We start from the raw sequence: 22,676 nt of genomic DNA, 5'->3' as shown, positions 1-22,676 counted from the left end.
GTCACCATGGCAACCAACACGGCCTGGGCGCTGGTCCACGCGGTGGACGATGCGCAGGGTACGTAGACGCGCTCACACAGACGCGGACCACCGTGTGCGTGCGATTGATGCACTGTGCGCACATTGGGAGAGAGACGGCGTACGTATCCTAGCTTACGCAGGTGCACGACGTCGACGTAGGCGTCATGGCGCTGTATACACACCTCAAGAACGCGCATCCCGGCGTTGCTACGTCTGCGTTTGCGGCACTCGACGTCTTGATGCGTGCGAAGATGTCGACACGCAATGCACTCACGGTCGTCAAGACGGCCACACCGCCGATCGTCGAGCGCCTCGGCGATGCCGCGGAGCAGGCTCGGCCGCTCGTGCTGCGCGCCGCCGACGTCGCGTACGGCATCGAGGCAGGGGCGGTGCGCGAGGCGGATGCGCCGCATACCGCGCTGGAGCGCATCCTGCGTGAATCACTCGCGCACGCCTCGCCACGCGTCCGGACCGAAGTCTTGCAGCTCCTTCCGGACGTCCGTGCCAAGTGGCCACGCATGCACCTGCGCCCGTTCCTCCCGGTGCTCGTTTCGAATGTGCAGGCGGCCGACGCGGGCGTGCGCGCCGCGGCCCGCAGCGCCGTCGGGACGCTCTTTGCTTCTGCCCCGAACGCCGCTCAGTCGGATGTGCGCACGGCCCTCGAAGAGGCGGGCGTGCGCAAGCCGGTCGTCGACGCGATCATGGGCGTCGTCGAGCAGGGTCACTCGCCGGCGGCGCTTGCCTCGTCGCACGCCGCGCCGCCGCTGCCGGCCGGCCTCGCCGAGGTTCCGATGGACGACGTGAAGCGCGTCATGCTGTACGACCGTCACGACGTCGACCGCCTCTTTGATCCCGCGCCGTTTGCCGGCCGCGAGAGCGAGGAAAACTGGCAGCCGCGCGAGCGTGCGATCGTCGCACTCCGGTCCGTGCTCCGCGACGGCGTCCCGGCAGAGTACGAGGGAAGTTTTCTGGCGCACGTCCGCACGTTCCAGGACGCGATCCTCAAGGCGCTCGCGACGCTGCGCACGACACTGTCGATGCATACCATCTACCTCATTCGGCAGCTTGCGCTCACGTACGCCTACGAGCTCGACCACACGCTCGACGCCTTCTTTACGGCATTGATTCGCATGGCGGGCTTTACGAAAAAGATGGTCGCGACAGCGAGCCAGGTCGCCGTCTCGACGATCCTCGCGACGGTGCCGCTGCGCAGCGTGCACTGGTCGCAGATCCAGCAGGGGATGGGCGACAAGAGCGCGGCGACGCGCGTGCATATGGTCAAGCACCTAAATGTCGTGCTGCAAATGCACGCGCACCGCCGCGGCGCGATCGAGGCGCATGGCGGACTTGACGCACTCACGCACTGCATTGCGCGCGCGCTCGGCGACCAGAATGTCGAGGTGCGCACGACGGCGCGCGACACGTTTCTCCTGTTTCATTCGCGTTATCCGGCCCAAGCGACGAGCGTCCTCGACGTGCTGCCGCCTGCGGCACGCAAGCAGACGGCGGCGATGATCGACAAGCCGAGCGAGCCGAAAAAGGCACGCACGGGCGCGTCGAGTACTGTGCTTGCTGCGAAACGCGCCGCGATCCTTGCCAACTCGCCGCGGCGCGACGAAAGCGAGGTGCGTGCAAAGCCGCGCGCGTCGGTGTGGCATCCGAGCCTGGCCGAGACGCCTTCGGACGCGTCGAGCGATCTGATGGGCGGCACGAGCCCATGGGGGGGCGAGGCGCCGCAGACGCCCAAGATGAAGCAGCCGACGATTGCGTTTGCGTCAGGCAACGTCGCTTTTACGCCGCCGATCGAGCAGATTTCGGCAGATGCACAGCGTGCAGCGCACGATGCGACGGCGTCGGCGTCGCAGCTGTCGAGCATGGTCGCCACGCTCGAGACACGTGCAGATGGCGACCAGGATGTGTCGGCAGCGGCAGAGCAGCTGAAGCGCGTGGGCCTTGCGGAAGAAAAGAAAGAGGAGGAGGAGGGCGCAGTCCAGCAAGACGAGGCTATGGGCAAGGCCGATGAGACGGCGGCCCAGGAAACGGCCAAGGATAAGAACGACGAGGCTACGGATAATGCGGAGACGGACAAAGAGAAGGACGGTACCGAGGAAGTCGAGGCCGTGGCGGACGTCTCTGTCTCGAACGTGACCGAGACGGCCGACACTGTGGACGAGTCGAGAGCATCGGCGCCCGGAGCGGATGCCAAAGTTTTTGAGGCCGAGGCCGAGGCCAGTGCTGCCGCGCCCGAAGATGTCGGTCCCAGCGCGCAAGAGCCAACAGCCACGACGATCTCTACACACACCCCTGCGACGTCAGGCTCTATTCCTCCTACGACGCCCCGCGCGCTGTCCCACGCGAGCGAGTCGCCCGGCACGCCCGGCGCGTCCCTTCATACCCCCCACCCCTCGACTCCCGCGCGCTACTTTCTTGCACGCTGCGACCGTGAAGATGCACTGGCTGGCGCGACCCCCCTTGCTGTGTGTCTTGAGCGGATCGCTGCACGCGAAGCCGACGTGTCGACGCTGCGCGATGTGGCGCGGCGCATGACCGAGGCCGACGCGTTTTCTGCGTGGCCGTTGTCGATGGACGCGTTCCTCGACCATCTTGAAACCTATACCTCGCTCCCCCCCGACGATGTGCTATGGCCCCCTGCCCTCTTTGTGGCCTACCGCATCGTGCAGCACGGCTACGCGCACCTTGCGCGCGAAGGTGTCGAGCTGCGCTACCTGACGCTGGTGCTCAACGTGCAAAAAGAGACGCGTGCCGGCTACTCGCTTGCGCAAGGAGCATCCCGTGCGATGCTGGATGCGTGGGCGCAGCAATCCGACCCGGTCCTGGCGAGTGATGTGCTGCGGACGGCGCTGCGCCTTGCCACGAGCCATGTCCTGGCGCCCGGCGCCCAAGCGGCGATGCATGCGTCGGCAATGCATGCGTTTGGCACGCTCTTTTCGCGCATCCCTCCCGCGCTGCTTTCAGACGAGCTGCCGCGTACGGCCGACGTCGTGCAGCTGTCGCTGTCCGACCCCCATCCTGCGGTGCGCCGATCGGCGATCGGTGCGCTGGTGCAGGCCCAGACCGGTCTGCAGGACCTGCCGCGGCTCGTTTCGCTCTATTCCTTGTCGCGCACGCAGACAAGCCTCCTCGAGGTACGTCTCTCTACTCACGCAGCACTATCTCGCGCACGAGGCGCTGTGTGATCGTGTCATAGGTCGGTAGATCGGGTGCTGACGTGATCAGACCGGTGCGGTGCTAGGTTCCTGGACGCCACCAGGGCAGGAACTGCGTGTAGGCGTTGTGCCGTACCCGCGCGTCTTGCTTGTATGGACCGGCAGGCCTCGGAGCCTGACGAGAAAGTAAGCACTCCCCTTAACGCCGACGACGCGGGAGCGCCGTCGAACCGCACCAACTCGCCTTTTCGGACCGGCAAGCGCCGCTGGAACGCCCGCGAGAGTAAAAAGAAGCGCCCACGCTCTATGACCTCTCCGAAGGAGTCTTCGCGGCCCAAAGGCGGGCGCAGCGAGCGCCGCGATCGCCGCCGCGCCTCACAGGAGCCCGAAGAAGATATGTGGTACGACGACGAGGACGACGCGATGGACGAGGAGCTCGACGAGGCAGGCCTCGGCCACGAGCTCGGCTTTGACCTGAACAGCCTCTCGGGGCTCTTTGGTGGCCTCTCGAGCCGCTTCCGCCAGCTGCTGCAGGCGCTGCAACGCAGCGCACACGACCGCACCGCCCGCTTGCTCGCTTTGCAGGAGCTCTCGGAAGTGCTCAGCATGGCGACCGAAGATACGCTCCTCGGCCAGTTTCCGACCGATGCGATCGTCGCAGAGCTCGTTGCGTCGCTCGGCGGTGCGGAGCCGGACCGCCCGGCGGCCATCGAGGAACTCGACGAAGACCAAGCCCTCGCTGCGGTCCTTGCAGCGACCGGCGGCGGCGACGACAGCGAGCTCGAGGTGTATGCGTGCCGCTGCATTGCGCACCTGCTCGAAGCGCTGCCGGAATCCGCACAGAGCGTCGTGCGCCACGGCGCCGTGCCACTGCTCATCGAAAAGCTGCAGGAAATCACATTTATCGACCTCGCCGAACAGGTGCTGCAGACGCTTGAAAAACTCTCTGCGACGCACGCCCAGGCGATTGTGCGCCACGGCGGCATGCAGGCGATGCTGCAGTACATCGACTTCTTTTCGCTGTACGTGCAGCGCACCGCCATGGGCACTGCGGCGAATTGCTGCCGCCACCTCACGCCCGCCATGGCGTCGCGCGCGGTGGACATTGCGCCGATCCTCCAAAACGTCCTGTCGTACTCGGACATGCGTCTGGTCGAGGCGGCGACGCGCGCCCTGTGCTCGATGATCGAGGCGTATGCAGACAACGCCGAGCTCCTCGAGCAGCTCTTGCTCGAGACGGACCTCGTTGCGCCGGCCGCCGCGCTGCTTACGCGGGCGACGGGCAAGGCGAGTGGGCCGGCGCTCGGCGCGACGGCGTATGCAGACCTGCTGCATGCGCTCGCGCTTGCAGCCAAGGCCAGCACCGGCATTGCCCAGGTCTTGTACGAGCACCACGCGATCGACCTGTGCTACTTTTTGCTGACCGGCGCGACAGACGACGTGCCGCAGCCGACAGCCACCGACGTGCTGCAGAACCTCGCGCGGCGGTCGCCGGCGCAGGTGCAAGAGGCGCTCTTCCTCGCCACCGAGCTGCTGCCTGCCTTGCCCCGCGACGGCATCTTTGATAGCAGGGCCTATTCGGAAAAAGCGCTCAGTGCGCTCGAGCGCCGCGCCACGCGCGAGGGGTGCGCGATCGGCGAGCTCGGCGAGGACCTCGACGACGCGCCGGCGCGCCGCGTGAGTGCGTCGGCGGCGCGTCATCGGCGCATGGTCGAGGAGCGCGCCACGGCGCAGGCCGCGTGGCCGGGCTTTTACGCGCACTACTGCCGCCGCCTCCTCCCGACGATGGTCGAGGTGTACGCGGCGACAGTCGCGCCGGGCGTGCGTGCCAAGATCTTTTCGGGGCTCCTCAAGATGCTGCACTATGCCGAGCCGGGCACGCTACGCGAGAGCGTGCACGACGTGCCGCTCGCGAGCTTCCTGGCCGGCGTGCTGGCTGCGCGCGAGCCGGCGGGCCTGATGCAGAGTGCGCTGCAGGCCGTTGAGCTGCTTGTGGCACGGCTGCCGAGCATCTACGATACGCTGCTCGTGCGCGAAGGCGCGCTGCACGAGATTGGCGGACTTGCGCAAGGTGACGGCGCGCAAGAAGTCGTGTGGCGCGCCAAGATTGTCGAGGCGCGCCTCTCGACGCGTCTCGCGTCGGGCCAAGGCGTCGACCGCGCCCGAACGATCCTTGCGTCGCTGCAAAAAACCGCCGAGCGCATCCGCGACGCGGGCGACAGCGACGCGGCCAAGAGCGTCCTCGACGAGCTCGCCGACGTGCTTACCAACACGCAGCCCGTGTCGAGCTTTGAGCTTTTGCACTCGGGCCTGGTCGACCAAGTGTACGCGTTTGCGACGAGCGAGCGGCACGCCGTGCCTCTGGCCGAGCGCCGCCGGATGCTCGCGACGACGCTTGCCTACCTCCCCGACGGCGCATCGTCGTCGGCAGGCTACCGCTTTGTGCGCCGCCTGCACCAGAGCCTGAGCCGCCTTGAGGACTTGCATGTGGCCGGCACGGTGCTTGATACGCCCGCGTCGCTCGCGCAGCAGCTGCGTCTGCGACTCGAGGCGGACGAGGCGACGGCCGAGGCGCTGCCACGCACCTTCCGCTCGCTCATGGTCTCGATCCACGGCGTAGCCACGGTGCAGGCCTTGCACGACTTTTTGCGGCCCAAGATCGAGATGGCGCTCTCGCGCCGCGGCATGCCTGCCCTCTCCGAGGTGCTTGCGGCGCTCGCGGGGGCTGATAAGGAGGAAAAGGACGAGTCGTCCTCGCGTCTTCTCGACCAGCTCTTTGACGGCGAGATGGAGGTCGGCAAGGTCGAGGACAAGGAGGCCAACGTCGAGGCGGCCGGCACGCCGAGCGAGGCGCGTGATGAGGCCAAGGCTGAAAAGGCCCCGGAGCCGAAGGACGCGCCGGAATCGTCGAGGCGCTCGTACGCATCCGCCGTCCAGTCCCCCGAGAATGCGTGGCACATTGCGTTCTCGCTCGAAGAGACGCCGATGCCGCTCCACGCGACGCTCTACGGCTGTGTGCACCGCCTCGAGTCGGCGCGGAACGAGACCAAGCCGGCGAATACCGTGTACACGATCCGCTTCCAAAAGGTCGACGGCCCCGCGCCCGAGGCGCCCGAGGAGGCGCCGCCCGCGCCAGCCACAGAGGGCTACGAGGTCGCGCTTCCTCCGAGCATCAAGCCCGATGCGCCGTACGCACGCATTCTGCAGCTCCTCGGCGCGATCCACGGCCTGGCCGACGACGGGGTGTACGCCGGCAGTCCGTTTGCGCTGAACGACCAGGCGTTTATCAACAACAAGCTCACCGCAAAGCTTGCGCAGCAGCTGCACGAGCCGCTGATTGTCGCGAGTGCGTGCCTGCCTGCGTGGGCGCACGAGCTGCCCGAGCGCCTCTCGTTCCTCTTCTCGTTCGAGACGCGCTACGCGTACTTCCAGGCGACGGCATTTGGACACGCGCGCCTGCTCAGCCACTACAAAAAGACGGACCCGGGGCCGTTTGACGACGTGCTGAGCATGCTCGCGCAGCTTCCCCGCCAAAAGGTACGCATTGCACGCGATAGTCTCTTGCCGTCGGCGGTCAAGGTGCTGGAGCTGTACAGCGCCGGCGCGTACCTGCTCGAAGTCGAGTACTTTGACGAGGTCGGCTCCGGCCTCGGCCCCACGCTCGAGTTCTACGCGCTGGTCTCGAAGGAGTTTGCGCGCGCCGACCTCGGCCTGTGGCGCGCCGACGAGACGAGCGAAGTGGGCGGCGTGACCTACGTGCACCCCAAGCAGGGCCTCTTCCCGGTGCGCATCGGCGACAAGGGCGCCAAGCTCTTTACGACCCTCGGGCAGTTTGTTGCCAAGTCGCTGCTCGACGCGCGCATCATCGACGTGCCGCTCAACCCCGTGTTTGTGCGCAAGGTGCTGGGCCAGCGCGTCGAGCCGACGCTCGCGACGCTGCGCCAGGTCGACGCAGCGCTTGCGCGCTCGCTCGAGGCGCTTCAGACCATGCCTGCGGCCGAGCTCGAGGCGCTCGCGATGGACTATGCGGTGCCTGGCAGCGGCGAGTCGCTGGGCGACGGCGTTGTTACCGCCGCGAACGTCGATGCGTACGTGCGCGATGTCGCGTCCGCCGTGCTCGACATTGGCGGCGCCGTCGACGCGTTCCGCACCGGCTTTGCAGGCGTGCTGAGCCTCGACACGCTGCGCGTCTTTGCCGCAGAGGAGCTCGTGCTGCTCCTCGGCCACGCCGACGAGGACTGGAGCGAGGCGGCGCTGCGCCGCGCACTGGTGCCCGACCACGGCTTTAGCGGCGAGAGCAGCTCGTTCCTCGACCTGGTCGCGATCCTCGCGGCATACACGCCAGAGGAGCGCCGCGCCTTTTTGCAGTGGCTCACGGGCTCGCCGCGCCTGCCGATCGGCGGCTTTGCGGGCCTGCATCCCCCGCTGACAGTCGTGCGCCGCGACCACGAGGCGCCGCTGCAGCCGGACGACTACCTGCCGAGCGTCATGACCTGCGTCAACTACCTGAAGCTGCCGTGCTACTCTTCGCGCGACGTGATGCAGCGCCGTCTGCAGACGGCCGTACGCGAAGGACTAACGAGTTTCCATCTATCGTAGCTAAGCAGCAGGGATCGGCACGATCCGCGTGCCGATCGCCACCAACAATACATCGTATGCACCCACCCGCTGGGGGAGCCAGTCAAGGCCCGCGACACTGTACGCCGACGGCAGCGTGCTCACGCCGCCCCCGGTGCCGGTCGTGGCCAGGTCGACGGCCGCCGGTGTCTGCGGCGTCTGGCTCTGGATCTCGATCCGCCGGGGGTTCTGGGGGAAGGCCGCATCGTAGATGTGCACCGTGCCGTGGGAAGCGCTCCCTGCACCGCTCTGCGCGACGAGCGCAGGGCTCAGCGCAGGGGCGTACACGGCAAACAGCCGCGAGTTGGTCGGCGAAAAGGCAAAGCCGCCAGGGCCGGGGAGCGCGCTCGCGGCGAGCGTGCCGCTCGACAGGGGGCGCGTGGGGTGCGCGCTCCGTGCGCCGACGTTCCACACGCTCCAGTGCGTGCCAAGCAGCGCACCGATCACGTCGGGGTCCTGTGCCTGCCACGCCGCGCGGCCTGCGGTACAGACGCCTTGGGCGGCGTGCAGCGCAACCGCGCTAGGGTCCGCAAACGCCATGGTCGTCTGCGCCTCGTGCGCGCCGTTCGACATCGAGGCGAGCCAGTCGATGAGGCGGCCGACGCCGCTCGCATCCACCGCGAGGAGCAGCTTGGGAACCTTGGCGTGGAAGGCGACCGTCTGGATCGACGCGCCGAGACGCAGCGTATGGCACGCCGGCGTGCCTTGGGTAGGCTCGAGGTCCCAGAGCTGCACGGCGCCGTCCTGCGCGGCGCACGCAACGTACTGTTCATAGCCGGGCGTAGCGCACCAGGCCATGTCGTTAATGCGCGCAGACGTCGTGCCGAGGACCGTGCTCGACGTCCCGTGCGCGCTGTGCGACAAGAGCCGCAGCTCGTCGCCGGCGGCAATCACAAGTCTGGTGAGCTAGGTGACGTACTCAATCTTTTCCACTCCGTCTTCATTGCCGTACTGTGCACCAGGGCTGAACGCAAGCGCCGTTGCGGCGCTCCCGACAAAGAAGGACGCGACAGGAGCCAAGCGCAGGCGCGTGTCGTCGGTGTGCGTCGCGTAGACGGCCACGCTATGGTCCGTGACTGGGTCAGAGAGGGACACGTACCGATCGCTACAAGCGTCTTGGCCAGCGGTGACGTGCAGCAGCGCACGGCGTGCACACGCTCCGCGAGCTGCACCACAGGCTGCCAGGGGCCCCCGCGAACCGACAGCCCAGCCGACATGGTGGAGGAACAAAAATAGCCGAATTCTTCTACCGGAAGCCTACGCGACGGCCCCGCTTGGGGGGGCCCATGCCCGGCACCGCAATGCCGTTCGGCATGCCTCGGGGGTTGTTCTCCGTCTTGCGCTTCTTGGCGTTCTCTTCCTCGGCCGCGCGCTGGCGGTCGCGCTCAAACTGCTCTTCCAGCTCAATGACATGGTGGTGCTTCGTGTCGCGGCCTCGCCGGTTGCTCGTGCTGAGCGTGCCGCGCTCGCGGATCGAGTAAAAGGCGCTGCCGAGCTCGGCAAGCCAGTAGGGATCCACGGCCGTGACCGTGCCCATGTACTCTTTCGAGGTGAGCGTCAGCTCATGGTACACCACATAGTCGGGCGTGTAGCCCAGGCCGTAGAGCGCCGACGTGGGGTGCAGATTCATCGGCACACCGGTACGGCAGTTGACATACTCGCCGATACCCTTGACGCGCGCCGCTTGGTGGAAGTAACCCGAGGCAATACACTTGCGGATCACGTCCCAGTCCGTACCGCACGAACGCAGGTTGAGGCGCTGCGACGACATAATGTCGGAAAGCTGCGCGCGCACCTCGCGCGCTTTGCGCAGGAGCTTGCCGTGCAAAAAGTGCTGGTTGCACCACGAGTCTTTGTACCCGTTGTTCTTCCACTGCGAGTAGACGTGCAGCAGCGTAAGGTGGTCACTCTCTGCGACATAGAACTTTTCACGCGCCGCATCACTCTCTTCCTGGCGTTCTTTGGGGCGGTAAAAGACGGTAGGGACACTGAGCATGCTAACAATCGTCAGCAGCTCTTCCGAGCAACCGTACTCGACACTCATAATGAGAATTTTGGCAAGACTCGGCTCCATCGGGAACTCGCTCATGCGCTTGCCGAGCGTCGTTAGGTTTCCGAGGTTGTCCAGCGCACCAAGCACCCACAGCTGGTACATACTGTTGAGGATGTTATCTTGGGGCGGGGGGTCCATAAAGTCAAAGTCCAGCAGGTCCTTGACGCCCAGCGACTTGAGCAGCAGCACCGTATTCGCCAGGTTCGTCCGCTGAATCTCGGGGATCGTGCTGGGGAACATTTCGTTGTGGAAGGCCGCTTCGGTGTACAGGCGGTACGCTGTGCCGCTGCCGGTACGTCCCGCACGCCCCGAACGCTGCGAGGCATTCGCCTGGCTAATGGGCGTGATCTGCAGCGAGTCCATACCCACCTTGGGGTTGTACAGCTTCAGCTTGCTGTAACCTGCGTCGACCACATACATGATACCATCGACGGTGAGCGACGTCTCGGCAATGTTGGTCGCCACAATGCACTTTCGCTCTCCGTTTTCGGACGGCAGGAAAATACGCGCCTGCAAATCGGCAGGCATCTGCGAGTAGATGGGGAGCATAAGGAGGGGCGCAGCATCGTCGATCTGCTTCAGCCGCTCCTTTGCCACCTCACAGGTCACTTCAATATCTTCCTGACCTGTCATGAATGCGAGAATGTCGCCGGCTTGAGCCTGGCCCAGGTGGATGGAAAGGATTTGACGGACAGTACTGTCCACATAGTCCTCACACGGCGTCTTGCTAAACATGACGTCCACAGGGAACGTACGCCCCGGAATCGTAAAGATGGGTGCGGTGCCAAAGAAACGCGAGAAACCGTCTGCATTCATCGTCGCGGAAGTAACGATCAGCTTCAGGTCGCGGCGGCGCATCAGCACTTTCTTCAGCAGACCCATCAGGACATCCGTACTGAGCGAGCGCTCGTGTGCCTCGTCCAGAATAATAGCGGAATATTTGTCCAGGTCGCGCTCGGTGAGCGACTCACGAAGCATGACACCGTCTGTCATGTACTTGATCTTGGTCGCCTTGCTCGTACAGTCCTCGAAGCGGATCGAGTAACCGACCGTGCTGCCCAGCTCACACTCCATCTCTTCGCTCACGCGCTTCGCGACACTCATGGCAGCGACACGACGGGGCTGCGTACACCCAATCAGTCCATAATCGGTATAGCCATCTTCGTGGAGGAATTGACACAACTGCGTCGTCTTACCACTGCCAGTTTCACCAATGACAACCACCACTTGGTTCTCACGGATGGTACGCATCAGGTCGTCACGACTCGCAAAAGCAGGCAGGTATTGCCGCTGCTCACGCAACGACTTGTTCTGGCTAAAGGACGTGGCTCCTTTCCCCTTCTTTTTGAGGTGTGTTGCGTATTGCGACTCGCCTTTTCCATCTTCATCGACCGTGCTGACCTTGCCTTTGTTCGCCTCTTCTTCCTCTTCCTCTTCGTCTTTCACGCCCATAATCTTGCCGAGCTGTGTGCCTTTGAGCGACGCGACACGACCGGCAGCCTTGGCACGCTCCGCACGCTCACGATGCTCCTTGACAAGCAAACTGCCTTTCATAGCAAACGTAGCCATGTCTGCTGTCGGGTCACGCACAGGATTGACCGGCGCCACCTGCTTCGTAAAGACAGTCTTGCCGTCCAAGAAAGGGGGTCGCAGGTTGTGGACCATGAGATGCACTCGGTCCTCACCGTGCTCATCTGGGTCATCATCCAGAATACGACGCCCGCCCACACCACCGGTCTCCATACGGTTGTTCTCCCATGCGTCCGCATCGGCGCGATACGCGGCCTGGCGAGCTGTAATGCGCTCGTGGCGCTTGGCAAGCGTATTGGTCACCTGTCCGGGCATGTCCTCATACTGCGCAAACGGGTTGTTATCAACATCGCCTGCAACACCGCCGTCATCATCGCGCAGGTACCAGTCGCGATCCACGTCCGCCTCGTCTTCTTCCCAGGGGCGGTCCGAAATTCCGGCTGCGTCGTCATCGTCAGCATTTGGTCTCCGGCGAACCGACTCGTCGGGAAAGGGACGGCGCCGGACACTCTCATCACCATAGCCCAGAAATGGGGTCGGTGCAAGGTATTGCGCGGCGGCACCCCGCGCCGCCGCACGACGTGCTTCGCGCGACCGACTCATGCACAATCGTCGCTCCAGAAAGGCCACGTGCTGCGACACTGACCTTGTCGGTGGAGGCTGACGCACAGGCCGCGTCATCTTCGCGACGCGTCGACGATACCATCATGCTTACCGTTGTGGATGCAGCGCAGAACACGTATCCAGTGGATGCAGACGTGTCGCTTGAAATTGAAAACTTGAAGGCGATTCTTGAAGCGGATGTCGGAGTGCCAGCAGAGCACCAAGTTCTCCAGTTCCAGTCCAAGGTCTTGGCAGACGACAAGCAGTCTCTGGCCTCGTACGGTGTCCAGGATGGCGATCTGCTGACTTTATCGGACAAGCGCAAGAGTTCCGCACCTTCTACGAGCGCCAACCCGGACTTGGCTATGGCCGAGACTGTGCGCAACCAAATCTTGAGCTCGACTCAGGTGCAAGAGAGTCTTCGCAACGTACGTGACAATGCTAACCACAGTCCAATCCCACTTTGCTTGAAGCAGCTCGTACCTCGACGGAGCAATTCACGCGCACACTGGCTTTGCAACGCGAGCAAATTGCGCAGATGCAATCTTTGCAGCAACTTCAAAATTCGGATCCTTTTGACGTGGAAGCGCAGAAGCGAATCGAAGAGGCTATTCGCCAGGAGCGTGTCGCCGAAAACATGGAACACGCTATGGAATACATTCCGGAGAGCTTCGGCAACGTTACCATGCTCTACGTGAACCTCAAGGTGAACGGCCACCCTGTAAAGGCCTTTGTCGACAGTGGCGCTCAGACGACGATTATCAGCCCGGATTGCGCTGAACAGTGTGGTATCATGCGCCTTTTGGACTCTCGCTTCTCGGGTGTTGCCAAGGGTGTGGGTACTGCCAAAATTCTGGGTCGCATTCACAGCACCCAGATCCAGCTGGGCGAGGATCAGTTTCTTCCCTGCTCGTTTACGGTGTTGGAGGTACGTATATCGGCCCCATGGAATGGATGACTAACTCTATTTACAGGGACGTGACGTCGACATGCTTTTTGGACTGGACATGCTCAAGCGGTACCAGGCCAACATCGATCTTATGAAAAATGCCTTGGTGATCAATGGTCGCGAAATCCCTTTCCTTGCCGAACATGAGCTTCCTAAGAATGCGTTTACCAACCCAGACGCTGTTCCCAGTGAACCGTCTACTAGCACAAAAGAGGCTGACCCCTCCAAGGTGGAGAAGCCTGCGTCCAGCGCTTCCAGCGATACACCCACCAGCCAATTCGCCAAGGCTGAGAGCACGTGGCCAAAAGAATCCATTTCAATCCTAACCAATCTGGGAATTCCTGACGAATTGGCCACTAAATTATTAAATGCAAGCAATGGCAATACTGACCTTGCTGCAAATATCTATTTTCAAGAAATGTAGAAATAGATACAAAATTTATTTATCGAATTATTTATTAACAAATAGAAAATGCAATTCAAAATCCATATATGTTACAATATACATTATAACACTAAGATATATCATATACAGTAGAAATAATGTTATAATAAAATTGTATTAAATTAAATCACATTTAAATTCGAACTACATTTTTAGTTTGTACATTCACTAATATTTTATATACAGTTATAGTTATAAAATGCATTAAAATGTCATAATTATCATCTTATTATTTTTTACAAATTTATTATGGAAATAAATTATTTATACAATCAGTATTCAGTGATGTCTCTTACATTCAAACTATATAGGAGAACAATTAATCGCCCTTTTAATACCCGCGCTGATTGTGTCATTTATTTTGACTTGCAAAATTTGGCCACGGGGTGGTGGGGGCAATTGAGGGTCCCACGTGCAGTCGACTGGGAAGCCTCCCAAGCTGAGGAGATTCACACGAATTTTCGCTTGGAGTGTATCGTAGGTTAGACGCACATCAGGTACACCGACAAATGCAGGCATGGGTCCCAAGAGATGCTTCTCCACTGACGTGTATGTCTCATCTGAGGTAATACCTGCCTCATCATTGCTTTTCTTTTTCTTCAGTAGGCGGTCAATGTAGGTCCAAATCCAGAATCTGTGTGACGACCTCTCAATTTGCTTAACCCAAGCTTCCATCCGTTCAAAACGAGGGAACTGAAGAGCAAGCTCAGTATGGTTCAGGATTGAGCGGTCCAGTTTAGATGTCTTGAGTTGATAGTGCGAGAGGAGATCCGTGTAACGCCGGAGAGGGCTAGTAACTCGAATGTATCCTCCAGAGAACAGCGCGTCACTGTCTGGGCTGTTCACATCCATAGGGACAATTCCAAGACCATAGTGCCTGCCCGGCTTTGTTGAGAAGTAACCTGGAGACATAAAGATATCTCGTTTCTGGAGTTCGGTAATAGGGAGCGATCCTGTAACTGGGTCCTTCAGTTTGTCGATGATGGCGATTTGCCCTACCTCTGGCGCATCTTGCAAGCGGTAAGGCATTGGTATTTCATGTTCTGCACTGAAGCTCGCTGCAACTCGGCCCGCAAGAAGCATCATTTCGCTAACCATAGTCTCCGACGAAATACCGCCAGGCAACCCATCGAACGTGCCTGGCTTTACCAACAGATTCGGGTCAGTCAATTGTAACTGAATATCAGGGAATCCATTGAAAAACTTTGGCTTGTCCAACGTCTTTGATGCGAGGATAGGGAGAGGTAGGGGATTCATCGACAACTCGTTTACCAGATTCCCAGCGTTAACACCATTTCCGAAGCGCACACGACGAGCAAGCAGCTTTCCCGCCATCTGAGCCAGACTCTTGAGTTCACGCTGCGTGTGTTCAGACTTCAATGATGAGGAACAGTCACGGGCAATCTTCTTATGAGAGAAGAAGTGGTTCACCTCGTCATAGTTTAGTGTATGCACATTGCGCACGAAAGCAGGGCGCCATTGGAAGTCAAGCACCTTACCTGAGTCCTCAGCAAGTCGCGCACTGAATGTCATTACGCGCTGTTTCCGTGCGCCATCGTTGGATTGGTCCCTTAGGCTCATTCCTTCGTAGGTAGCAAAGTCTGGAAACAAGGGCCATTGAATCTCGGGAAAGTAGATACTGGAATACTTTTGCTGGGCTTCCAGCGCCAATGGGTGATCAGGGGGGATACGAGCGCTAGGATCAGCAACGTGGATATGAATCCAGCATTCGCCTTCTCTAACGTGCTCGATTGAAATCCCATCATCGAGCTCATGAGCCGTGGCAGAATCAATCACATATACAGGTAAGTCGTGAAAGTCGTGTCGTTCTTTCTCCTCTTTTGAATCCAGCTCGGGACGAGTACGCGACTTGGCATGAAGAGCTGCATTTTGGTTTGCATTCTCTTCCACATTTTTCAGATAGGTATCCAAAGTATTCGGATCTTCCCAAGGAGTCAGGGCACCCAACCGGATCAAAAAGTTGAATACAAGTGCATGCTGCAGATCCGTACCAGCAGAAAAAATGCTGGTCTCTGTGTCAGACAGCACGGGCTGGTCAGCCTGAATGACCTTGGGTGGGATCTTGTGGGGATGCACATTCTCCATAGTAGGGTGCACAATAGGCTCAAGATGCACATGTGCGCCCACGCGTTTGATGATGGACATGGCGACACTACCAGTGGGATCGTCTTGCAGTTCACGACGGTTTCCGACGCTGATTTTCAAAAACTCAATAATGTCCTTGTCTGTCGAGGTCCATTCCAGCAGCGAACCGTCGTCCCAGAAAGGACCTGGCAAAGTCGTGATCTTCCCATCGGAGTTAGGTGGCATCTCCCTGTTCTGCTCATGCCACTGGATGACGAGCTGTGCACGTTCACAAAATCCGTCCAGAATGGCTACAGCCTCGGTCATATCGTAGTTTTGCATGACCGCTGCGTCTTCGAGACCACCTGGTCCAAGCGCTGCCATGCTGGCACGAGCCCACGAGGACACTCTGGAGATAATCTGCTGCTCGTGCAAGGAGCGGTACGTGAACATCTGGCTGTGCCGATGTGTCGTGGAGTCAACCAAAAACTGTTTAGGGTGGTTCATGAAAAGGGAGTGCATCGCGAAGATGGTCTCGCCACGAAAACGCTCCTTGATTTCTTCTTTCCCCTTCGCAAGGAACGTGAGGTATCGAATGAGTAACTGCGTAGCTTCAATAGTAGTAAAACTACCCCGGTGCAAGAGCTCAAGACCCATTTCCAGATATTTATGCTCAGGCGTGTCTTGGTACCGAGACAGGTCTCCCTCGGCTCCTTCCATCTGCTCTTGGAGGAACAAGGCGCGGAATGCGGGGTATATCCTTTGAATTTCTTGGTCCGTCTCGCGCTGCAAGTGACGAATCTTCCTGCAAATCCACGCCCGGCGTTCGAATCGTGCGAGGTCCAGCGGCTCAGCTTCCATGAAAGAATTGTCACTGCTCGCGCTTTGGCGCAATGCAAGCAACTCTTCGTGTGAGATACTCTCCTCCTCCGGAATCGCAACCGGAGCTGCGGACACCCGCGCCGTGGATGCAGCGACATAGTCGCGTTTTAGCGGTGCAGCGTCCAGCGCCATCTTTTTCCCTACAAAATTGGGAAACTGAAGCATGACATCGGTCGAGCGCACCAATTCCAAGACACCCGAGATGACGACCACGGCGAGAGAAGCACCGTGTCCTGAACCGGAGCTGTCCTGGTCTTCAGGGATCGGGAGTACGACGCCTGAAAACGTACGTCCAGTTCTGCGTACTTCGACAAAGTCGCCTGGCTGAATTTCTTCCATCTTGGCCGCCGAGGCGCCGATGTGGATCTTGTAGTCCAGTTTGGCCGCTAGTTTGCTGTCCTGTACATCCACGGACGATGAATCCCACTTGCTCTGCTTGGCGCGTTCATCGAGCAACGGGCGGCCCGTCGGACGCAGCGTCGGCGCGTTCTTCCTGGGCCAAGACTGCGACTCGTGACGGGGTCGCGTACGGAACTTCCGCGCACGATCCTCGCGCAGGAGCCATGCGGTTGAGTGCATTCCCCTGCGAATCACGCCTCCGATCGCCTGGTGCACGGCTGCGGAGCGCAGCATGCTCCCCCGGGTCACGCTCATTTGGGTGCACGACGCTACGCGCCACTTTCGAGCCCTCCACCTGAGTTCCTCCCCCACGTGATGTACGGTTGAACGTCGTGAAGCTACGGGTTTATAGATGTCAGGTTGAGTGAGCATATGAATAGCAATCGTCGTTTAGTTCTCACCAGCGGGGGCCTTGATCACGCTGGTGTCGGGAACACCGGGGAGGGGGAACTTGGTGGCGAAGGCCTGGACTTCCTCAGCGAGCTTCTGGAGCTGCTTGCGGCCCTCGCCTTCGCCCTCGGTGGCCTTGGCGATGAAGTCCTTGAGCAGCTTCGAGCCGGCCTCCTCCTGGAGCACACCGGCGATCTGCACGACGCGGTGCAGGAACTCGGCAACGGTCTCCATGTCCTTCTCGGTCATGCTGCGCGAGGTAAGGGCGTTGGAGCCAATGCGGACACCACCCGGCACGACGGCCGAAGTGTCACCGGCAACGGCGTTCTTGTTGAGGGTGATGTGCACAAGGTCACAGAGCTTCTCGACCTTGGAGCCGGTGAGGCCGGCGGGGCGGAGGTCCCAGAGGACCAGGTGGTTCTCCGAGCCGTCGGTCTGGAGGCGGTAGCCGTATTCGAACAGCTTCTTGGCAAGGGCCTGGGTGTTGGCACGCACCTGCTTGGCGTACTGCTTGAAGGCGGGGTCAGCGACCTGCTTCAGCGCGACGGCCACAGCGGCGATGGTGTTGTTGTGGGGACCACCCTGGCAGGCAGGGAAGACGGCGGCGTTGACGCGCGCCTCGAGGTCGGCCTCGCGGTCCTTGCGGAAGAAGATCAGACCGGCACGGGGACCACGGAGGGTCTTGTGGGTGGTGGTGGTGACCACGTCACAGTACTCGAAGGGGTTGCTCTGCTCCTTGGCGGCGACGAGACCCGAGATGTGGGCAATGTCGGAGAGGAGGTAAGCGCCCTGGGACTTGGCGACGTCCGCAAGGAACTTGTAGTCCCAGTCACGAGGGTAGGCCGAGCCACCGCAGACCAGCAGACGGGGCTTGAAGAGGTTGGCGTTGGTCTTCAGGCGCTCGTAGTCGATGCGGCCAGTCTCCCGGTCAACCTGGTAGGGGAACGACTGGAAGTAGATCGACGAGGCGGTGATCTTCTTCTTGGCGGTGTAGTAACCGTGGGTCAGGTGGCCACCGTCAGGGAGACCGAGACCCATGATGCGGTCCTGAGGCTGGATCAGCGCGGTGAACGCGGCAAAGTTGGCGGTCGAGCCCGAGTAGGGCTGGACGTTCACGCCCCAGACCTTGGGGTCGAGGTCGAAGGCCTCGAGGGCACGCTTCTGGGTGAGAGACTCAAGCTGGTCGATGTATTCGTTACCACCGTAGTAGCGGGCGCCGGGCAGACCCTCGGAGTACTTGTTGGTGAGGATCGAACCGTTGGCCTGCATGGTGGCCAGCGAGGTGAGGTTCTCCGAGGCGATCAGCTCGAGACCACGGAACTGACGGTAGGTCTCGTTATCGATGATCTGCTGGATCTCCGGATCGGTCTCAGCCAGGGGCTTGTAGAGAACCGCGTTCTGGGTCAGTGCGACCACGTACGAAATCGGTGGGAACGGGAATCGAAGACATGGTGCGTAGGGAAGTAGCAAAGGTACGAGCAATAGGCTTGTTAATACGGGCCTTAAGAGAAGAAGAGTTGATTAGCAGCGGAACTCGGGATACACGCGCAAATGCGGACATACTGATCAACAAGAAAGAGGTTGCAAAGCCTTCTGGGAAAGAAGTTGTCTCACCCACGGCCCCAAGACTTGTCGGAATGACTCGGCCGATGGAAACCGCTTATAGTATCTGCCTGCACAGCCTCCACATAAGCACGTCTTTGCTTCCGTCGCAGGATGGGACGCGCCGAGGCCGGCACGCCGTACGTCACCATGAGCTGACCCCAGGAAAGCTATCGGCAATGCGATGAAAGCACGCGGACTTACGCGGCTGCGCTGGTACTGCCAAGTGTGCCAGAAAGCATGCCGCGATGCAAATGGATACAAAATGCATATTTCGTCAGAGGCGCATGCGCGGCAGCTTGCTGCAGCCACCGGCGAGGGCGGCCAGCGCGCAGGCAAGGTTGTCCATGACTACAGCTCGCAGTTCCAGCGCGAGTTTGTGATTCTACTAAGCAGGCGCTTTGGCACGCGCCGCGTGCTCGCGAATCAAGTATACCAAGAATATATCCAGGACCGCCACCATGTGCACATGAACGCGACGCGGTGGGTGTCTCTATCCGAGTTTGTCAAGTACCTCGGCCGCGCCGGAATTGCGCGCGTAGAGGAGAGCGAGCTCGGCTGGTTTGTCTCGTGGATCGACAACTCGCCTTCGGCGCGCGCGCGGCAGGACGCCGCCCAAAAAATGGACCGCCAGAAAGTTGACGACGAGCAGCGGTCGCGCAAGCTGCTGGAGGAGCAGATCAAGCGTGCCAAGAAGGACGATACTGAGGATGTGATTGCTGAGCGCAAGGACGAAGGGATCAAGCGCACGGACGAGGCGCCCGTGAAAATTGCCTTGGTGAACAAGCCTCGAGACGAGCCCGCCTCCGAGAGCGCTGCGCCGGCCGCTCCCTCGGCACCGTCCCCTGCTCCCTCCTCCACTACACCACCCCCATCGAAGCCGCCGGGCCCTGCGCCCGGCGTCTTTTCGATGCGCCTAAATCCACTCAAAGCCGCGAGTCAAGCCGCACGGCCCAATCCCCTCGCGGACAAGTCTGCCCCCCCCAAGAAGCGCCCCCCCCCGACGCACCTCGGTGCAGCGGAGCGCATTATCATGGAAGAGCAGAGCCGCAAGCAAGGATTTAAACGCAAGGACGAGCCTTCTCGCCCCGCAGGTCCGGTGCCCGAGCCGGGCGCGAAGCGGAGCCGATTTTAGCGCTCCGTGCGAGGATCGGGCGTGGCAGTTTGTAATCTGGCGCAAGGCATTTGCCGGGCCCCGTAGTCATCACGTGTATAAAATTCCGGGACAACACGGAGGTGGCTGTCGTGAGTGGCCGATCTGTCTCCTATTGGCCTAAGAGGTCCCCCCGGCACGCGCGCTGCTTCTTCTGCGCAAAGGCCCGGGCCTCTCCATTACCACTCTCCTAGACGAGCGTCGGAGCCAAAAACATCCGCTAGCTCCATGTCTGTGCCCAGGTCTTCGACTAGCGTGCTGCGTTCTGTGCCCGCCCAGCTGCGGGCGTCGCGCACGTTCTCTACCTCGAGCCCCGCCTCGGTCCCTGTCGCTGCTCTGGTACGTTTCCCTTCTGACGACAGAACGAGACTGCGCCTGTTGTTTCGCTCACTGTTGCTGCGCGTGCTGGCCCCGGCTTCGAGACGACTGAGGGTGTGTCCCACGCCCTCAAGAACTTTGCGTTCAAGTCGACCAACTCGCGCTCGGCTCTCCGCATCGTCCGTGAGGCCGAGCTGAACGGTGGTGTGCTCTCCGCTTCGCTCAGCAAGGAGCACCTGCTGCTCACTGCCGAGTTCCTCAAGGGTGACGAGGACTACTTTGCAGAGCTCCTCGCCGAGGTCGTCTCGTCGACCAAGTACTGCAAGTACGAGTACAGCGAAGAGGTCATCCCCTCGATCGTCGCCGACGTCGAGCAGGCTTCGCAGGACCCCGTCGTGCGCGGTCTCGAGTCGCTCCTCGCTACTGCTTACCGCAACAGCGGTGTGGGTGCTTCGCTGTTTGTGAACCCCGCTGCCCCGGTCTCGGTCGATGCCGTTAGGTCGTTCGCCGGCCAGGCCCTGAACCGCGCCAACCTCGCTGTGGTCGGTAGCGGCATGAGCCAGCAGGCGCTCCAGTCGCTCGTCGAGGCTCACTTCTCCGAGGTGCCCGCCGGCGAGGCCCTCAAGCCCACCGAGTCGAAGTACTACGGCGGCGACTTCCGCGCCCCGATCACCGACTCGCACGGCCACCCCCTTCCCCAGGACCACTTCTTCCTGGCCTTTGAGGGCGCCTCGCGTTCCAAGGGCCCCGAGGTCGCGGTCCTCGAGGCTCTCCTCGGCGGCGAGCCCTCGGTCAAGTGGTCGCACGGCGCCTCGCCCCTCGCTCGCATCCGCCAGCAGGTTGAGGGTGCGCGCGCCCACTCGTTCAGCGCCTCGTTCCAGAGCACTGGTATCCTGGGTCTCCACGTCGCCGCGCCCACCGGCAAGGTGACCGACGCCGCGAAGCTCGCCGTCGAGGCCCTCAAGAACGTCGCCTCGGGCGCCCCCGCTGCCGAGGAGCTCTCGCGTGCCAAGGCCAACGCCAAGTTCGCCGCTGCCTCGCAGCTCGAGGGCTCGCGCATCGCCTCGCACGAGACCGGTGCCGCGCTCCTCCTCGACGGCGCCAAGGTCTCGGTCGAGGAGCAGCTCGCTGCCCTCGAGGGTGTCTCGGCCACGGACGTGTCGACCCTCGCCGAGTCGCTGCTCAAGAGCAAGCCCACGGCCGCTGCTCTCGGTGCCGTGAAGCAGCTCCCATACGCGGACGAGCTCCTCTAAGTCATAGCTTTGCTAGTTGGGTTCCTTATCACCTGCCACGTGGTCCCGTTCCACCATGACCGACGCACGGCCTATTGTCGTGCAGACTAGCGCGATCCCCTCGCCGCTCCTGAAAGAGGCGCACGAGCGGGGCGCTATCCAGCTCAAGCTCTGGGAGCGCGACGAGTCGACGCCGGACGACGTCCAGAGCGCCAACCGCGAGTGGATCCTGAACAATGTGGCCGGAGCCAGCGCGCTCGTCGTGCTGCTCTCCAATAAGGTCGACGCCGAGGTGCTCGACAAGGCGGGCTCCTCGCTCAAGGTCGTGTCGACGATGAGCGTCGGATACGACCACGTTGACGTGAATGCGTGCAAGGAGCGCGGCATTCGTATCGGCTACAGTACGTCGCTCGGCTGACGCAGCGCCGGACGTGCTCTCGGGTGCCGTCGCGGACACCACCCTCCTCCTCATGCTGATGATTACGCGCCATGCGCTGGTTGCGAACCGCATCGTGACGTCGGGTGCATGGCGCTTCACGCCGATGACGCCTACGGTACGTGGATCACCTAATGCAGACCCTTACTGGCCCAAGCCTCGAAGGCAAGACGATCGGCTTCTTGGGCTTTGGGAGCATCGCACAGTTTGTCGTGCGCCGCCTCCTCTCGTTCTCCCCGGCCAAGGTGCTCTACACCACGTCCAAGCCCAAGCCGTTTGCGTTCGACAACGAGGCCTTTGCCACGCTCGCCCAGGACCCGTTCCTGCAGGCGTCGCAGGCCGCGCACGGACGTCTGCCGATCGAGATCGCCAACGAGCCCGCACTCGAGAAGATGGCCGCCGAGGTCGACGTGCTGGTCGTCTTGGCGAACTACTCGCAGTCAACGCACCACATTGTCAACGCCTCGCTCCTGTCCAAGATGAAAAAGTCGGCCTACCTCGTGAACATTGCGCGTGGGCCGCTCGTCGACACCGCTGCACTCGTCGACGCGTTGAAGCGCGACGAGATTGCAGGCGCAGCGCTCGACGTGATCGAGGGCGAGCCCAACGTGTCGCGCGACAGCCCGATTCTCGAGCCGGAGCTGGCCGATAAGGTGGTGCTCCTTCCCCACATCGGCAGTGCCACGATCGAGACGCGCGAGACCATGGCGCAATTTGCCGCCCAGAATGCGCTCGGCGCGCTCGGCGTGCGTGACGACAAGCCGGACGCGATGCCTGCTGAGCTCAAACTCTAG

The 22,676-nt window shown here is 61.4% G+C and overlaps 8 protein-coding genes across 8 annotated transcripts; 5 read left to right on the top strand and 3 right to left on the bottom strand.

The window, feature by feature from the left end:
- Positions 1–6: 6 nt before the first annotated feature.
- UFD4 (HECT-type E3 ubiquitin transferase) lies at positions 7–7,787 on the top strand (the record flags this gene model as incomplete). The annotated part of the gene is made up of 3 exons (XM_060267561.1): positions 7–58; positions 181–3,167; positions 3,354–7,787. 3 exons carry the CDS (start codon positions 7–9, stop codon positions 7,785–7,787), a joined length of 7,473 nt encoding a protein of 2,490 aa, XP_060123544.1.
- On the bottom strand, positions 7,788–9,022 carry MJAP1_003634 (uncharacterized protein; the record flags this gene model as incomplete). Its single annotated transcript, XM_060267560.1, has 3 exons — positions 7,788–8,703; positions 8,725–8,881; positions 8,905–9,022. 3 exons carry the CDS (start codon positions 9,020–9,022, stop codon positions 7,788–7,790), a joined length of 1,191 nt encoding a protein of 396 aa, XP_060123543.1.
- Positions 9,023–9,051: 29 nt separating this feature from the next.
- On the bottom strand, positions 9,052–11,991 carry DHX38 (RNA helicase; the record flags this gene model as incomplete). Its single annotated transcript, XM_060267559.1, has 1 exon — positions 9,052–11,991. The coding sequence occupies one exon, from the start codon at positions 11,989–11,991 to the stop codon at positions 9,052–9,054; it is 2,940 nt and encodes a 979-aa protein (XP_060123542.1).
- A 104-nt stretch (positions 11,992–12,095) lies between these two features.
- DDI1 (DNA damage-inducible protein 1) lies at positions 12,096–13,231 on the top strand (the record flags this gene model as incomplete). The annotated part of the gene is made up of 4 exons (XM_060267558.1): positions 12,096–12,419; positions 12,485–12,919; positions 12,966–13,121; positions 13,214–13,231. The coding sequence occupies 4 exons, from the start codon at positions 12,096–12,098 to the stop codon at positions 13,229–13,231; spliced, it is 933 nt and encodes a 310-aa protein (XP_060123541.1).
- A 3,910-nt stretch (positions 13,232–17,141) lies between these two features.
- Positions 17,142–18,591, bottom strand: SHM1 (glycine hydroxymethyltransferase; the record flags this gene model as incomplete). Its single annotated transcript, XM_060267557.1, has 2 exons — positions 17,142–18,539; positions 18,562–18,591. The coding sequence occupies 2 exons, from the start codon at positions 18,589–18,591 to the stop codon at positions 17,142–17,144; spliced, it is 1,428 nt and encodes a 475-aa protein (XP_060123540.1).
- Positions 18,592–18,857: 266 nt separating this feature from the next.
- MJAP1_003630 (uncharacterized protein) lies at positions 18,858–19,878 on the top strand (the record flags this gene model as incomplete). Its single annotated transcript, XM_060267556.1, has 2 exons — positions 18,858–18,883; positions 18,909–19,878. The coding sequence occupies 2 exons, from the start codon at positions 18,858–18,860 to the stop codon at positions 19,876–19,878; spliced, it is 996 nt and encodes a 331-aa protein (XP_060123539.1).
- Positions 19,879–20,124: 246 nt separating this feature from the next.
- On the top strand, positions 20,125–21,467 carry QCR2 (ubiquinol-cytochrome c reductase core subunit 1; the record flags this gene model as incomplete). The annotated part of the gene is made up of 2 exons (XM_060267555.1): positions 20,125–20,235; positions 20,259–21,467. The coding sequence occupies 2 exons, from the start codon at positions 20,125–20,127 to the stop codon at positions 21,465–21,467; spliced, it is 1,320 nt and encodes a 439-aa protein (XP_060123538.1).
- Positions 21,468–21,522: 55 nt separating this feature from the next.
- On the top strand, positions 21,523–22,676 carry MJAP1_003628 (uncharacterized protein; the record flags this gene model as incomplete). The annotated part of the gene is made up of 3 exons (XM_060267554.1): positions 21,523–21,847; positions 21,870–22,000; positions 22,023–22,676. 3 exons carry the CDS (start codon positions 21,523–21,525, stop codon positions 22,674–22,676), a joined length of 1,110 nt encoding a protein of 369 aa, XP_060123537.1.

This window comes from Malassezia japonica, chromosome 7 (assembly GCF_029542785.1).
Source record: "Malassezia japonica chromosome 7, complete sequence".
Lineage (NCBI taxonomy): Eukaryota > Fungi > Basidiomycota > Malasseziomycetes > Malasseziales > Malasseziaceae > Malassezia > Malassezia japonica.
This window is presented reverse-complemented; position numbering and strand designations above follow the sequence as displayed.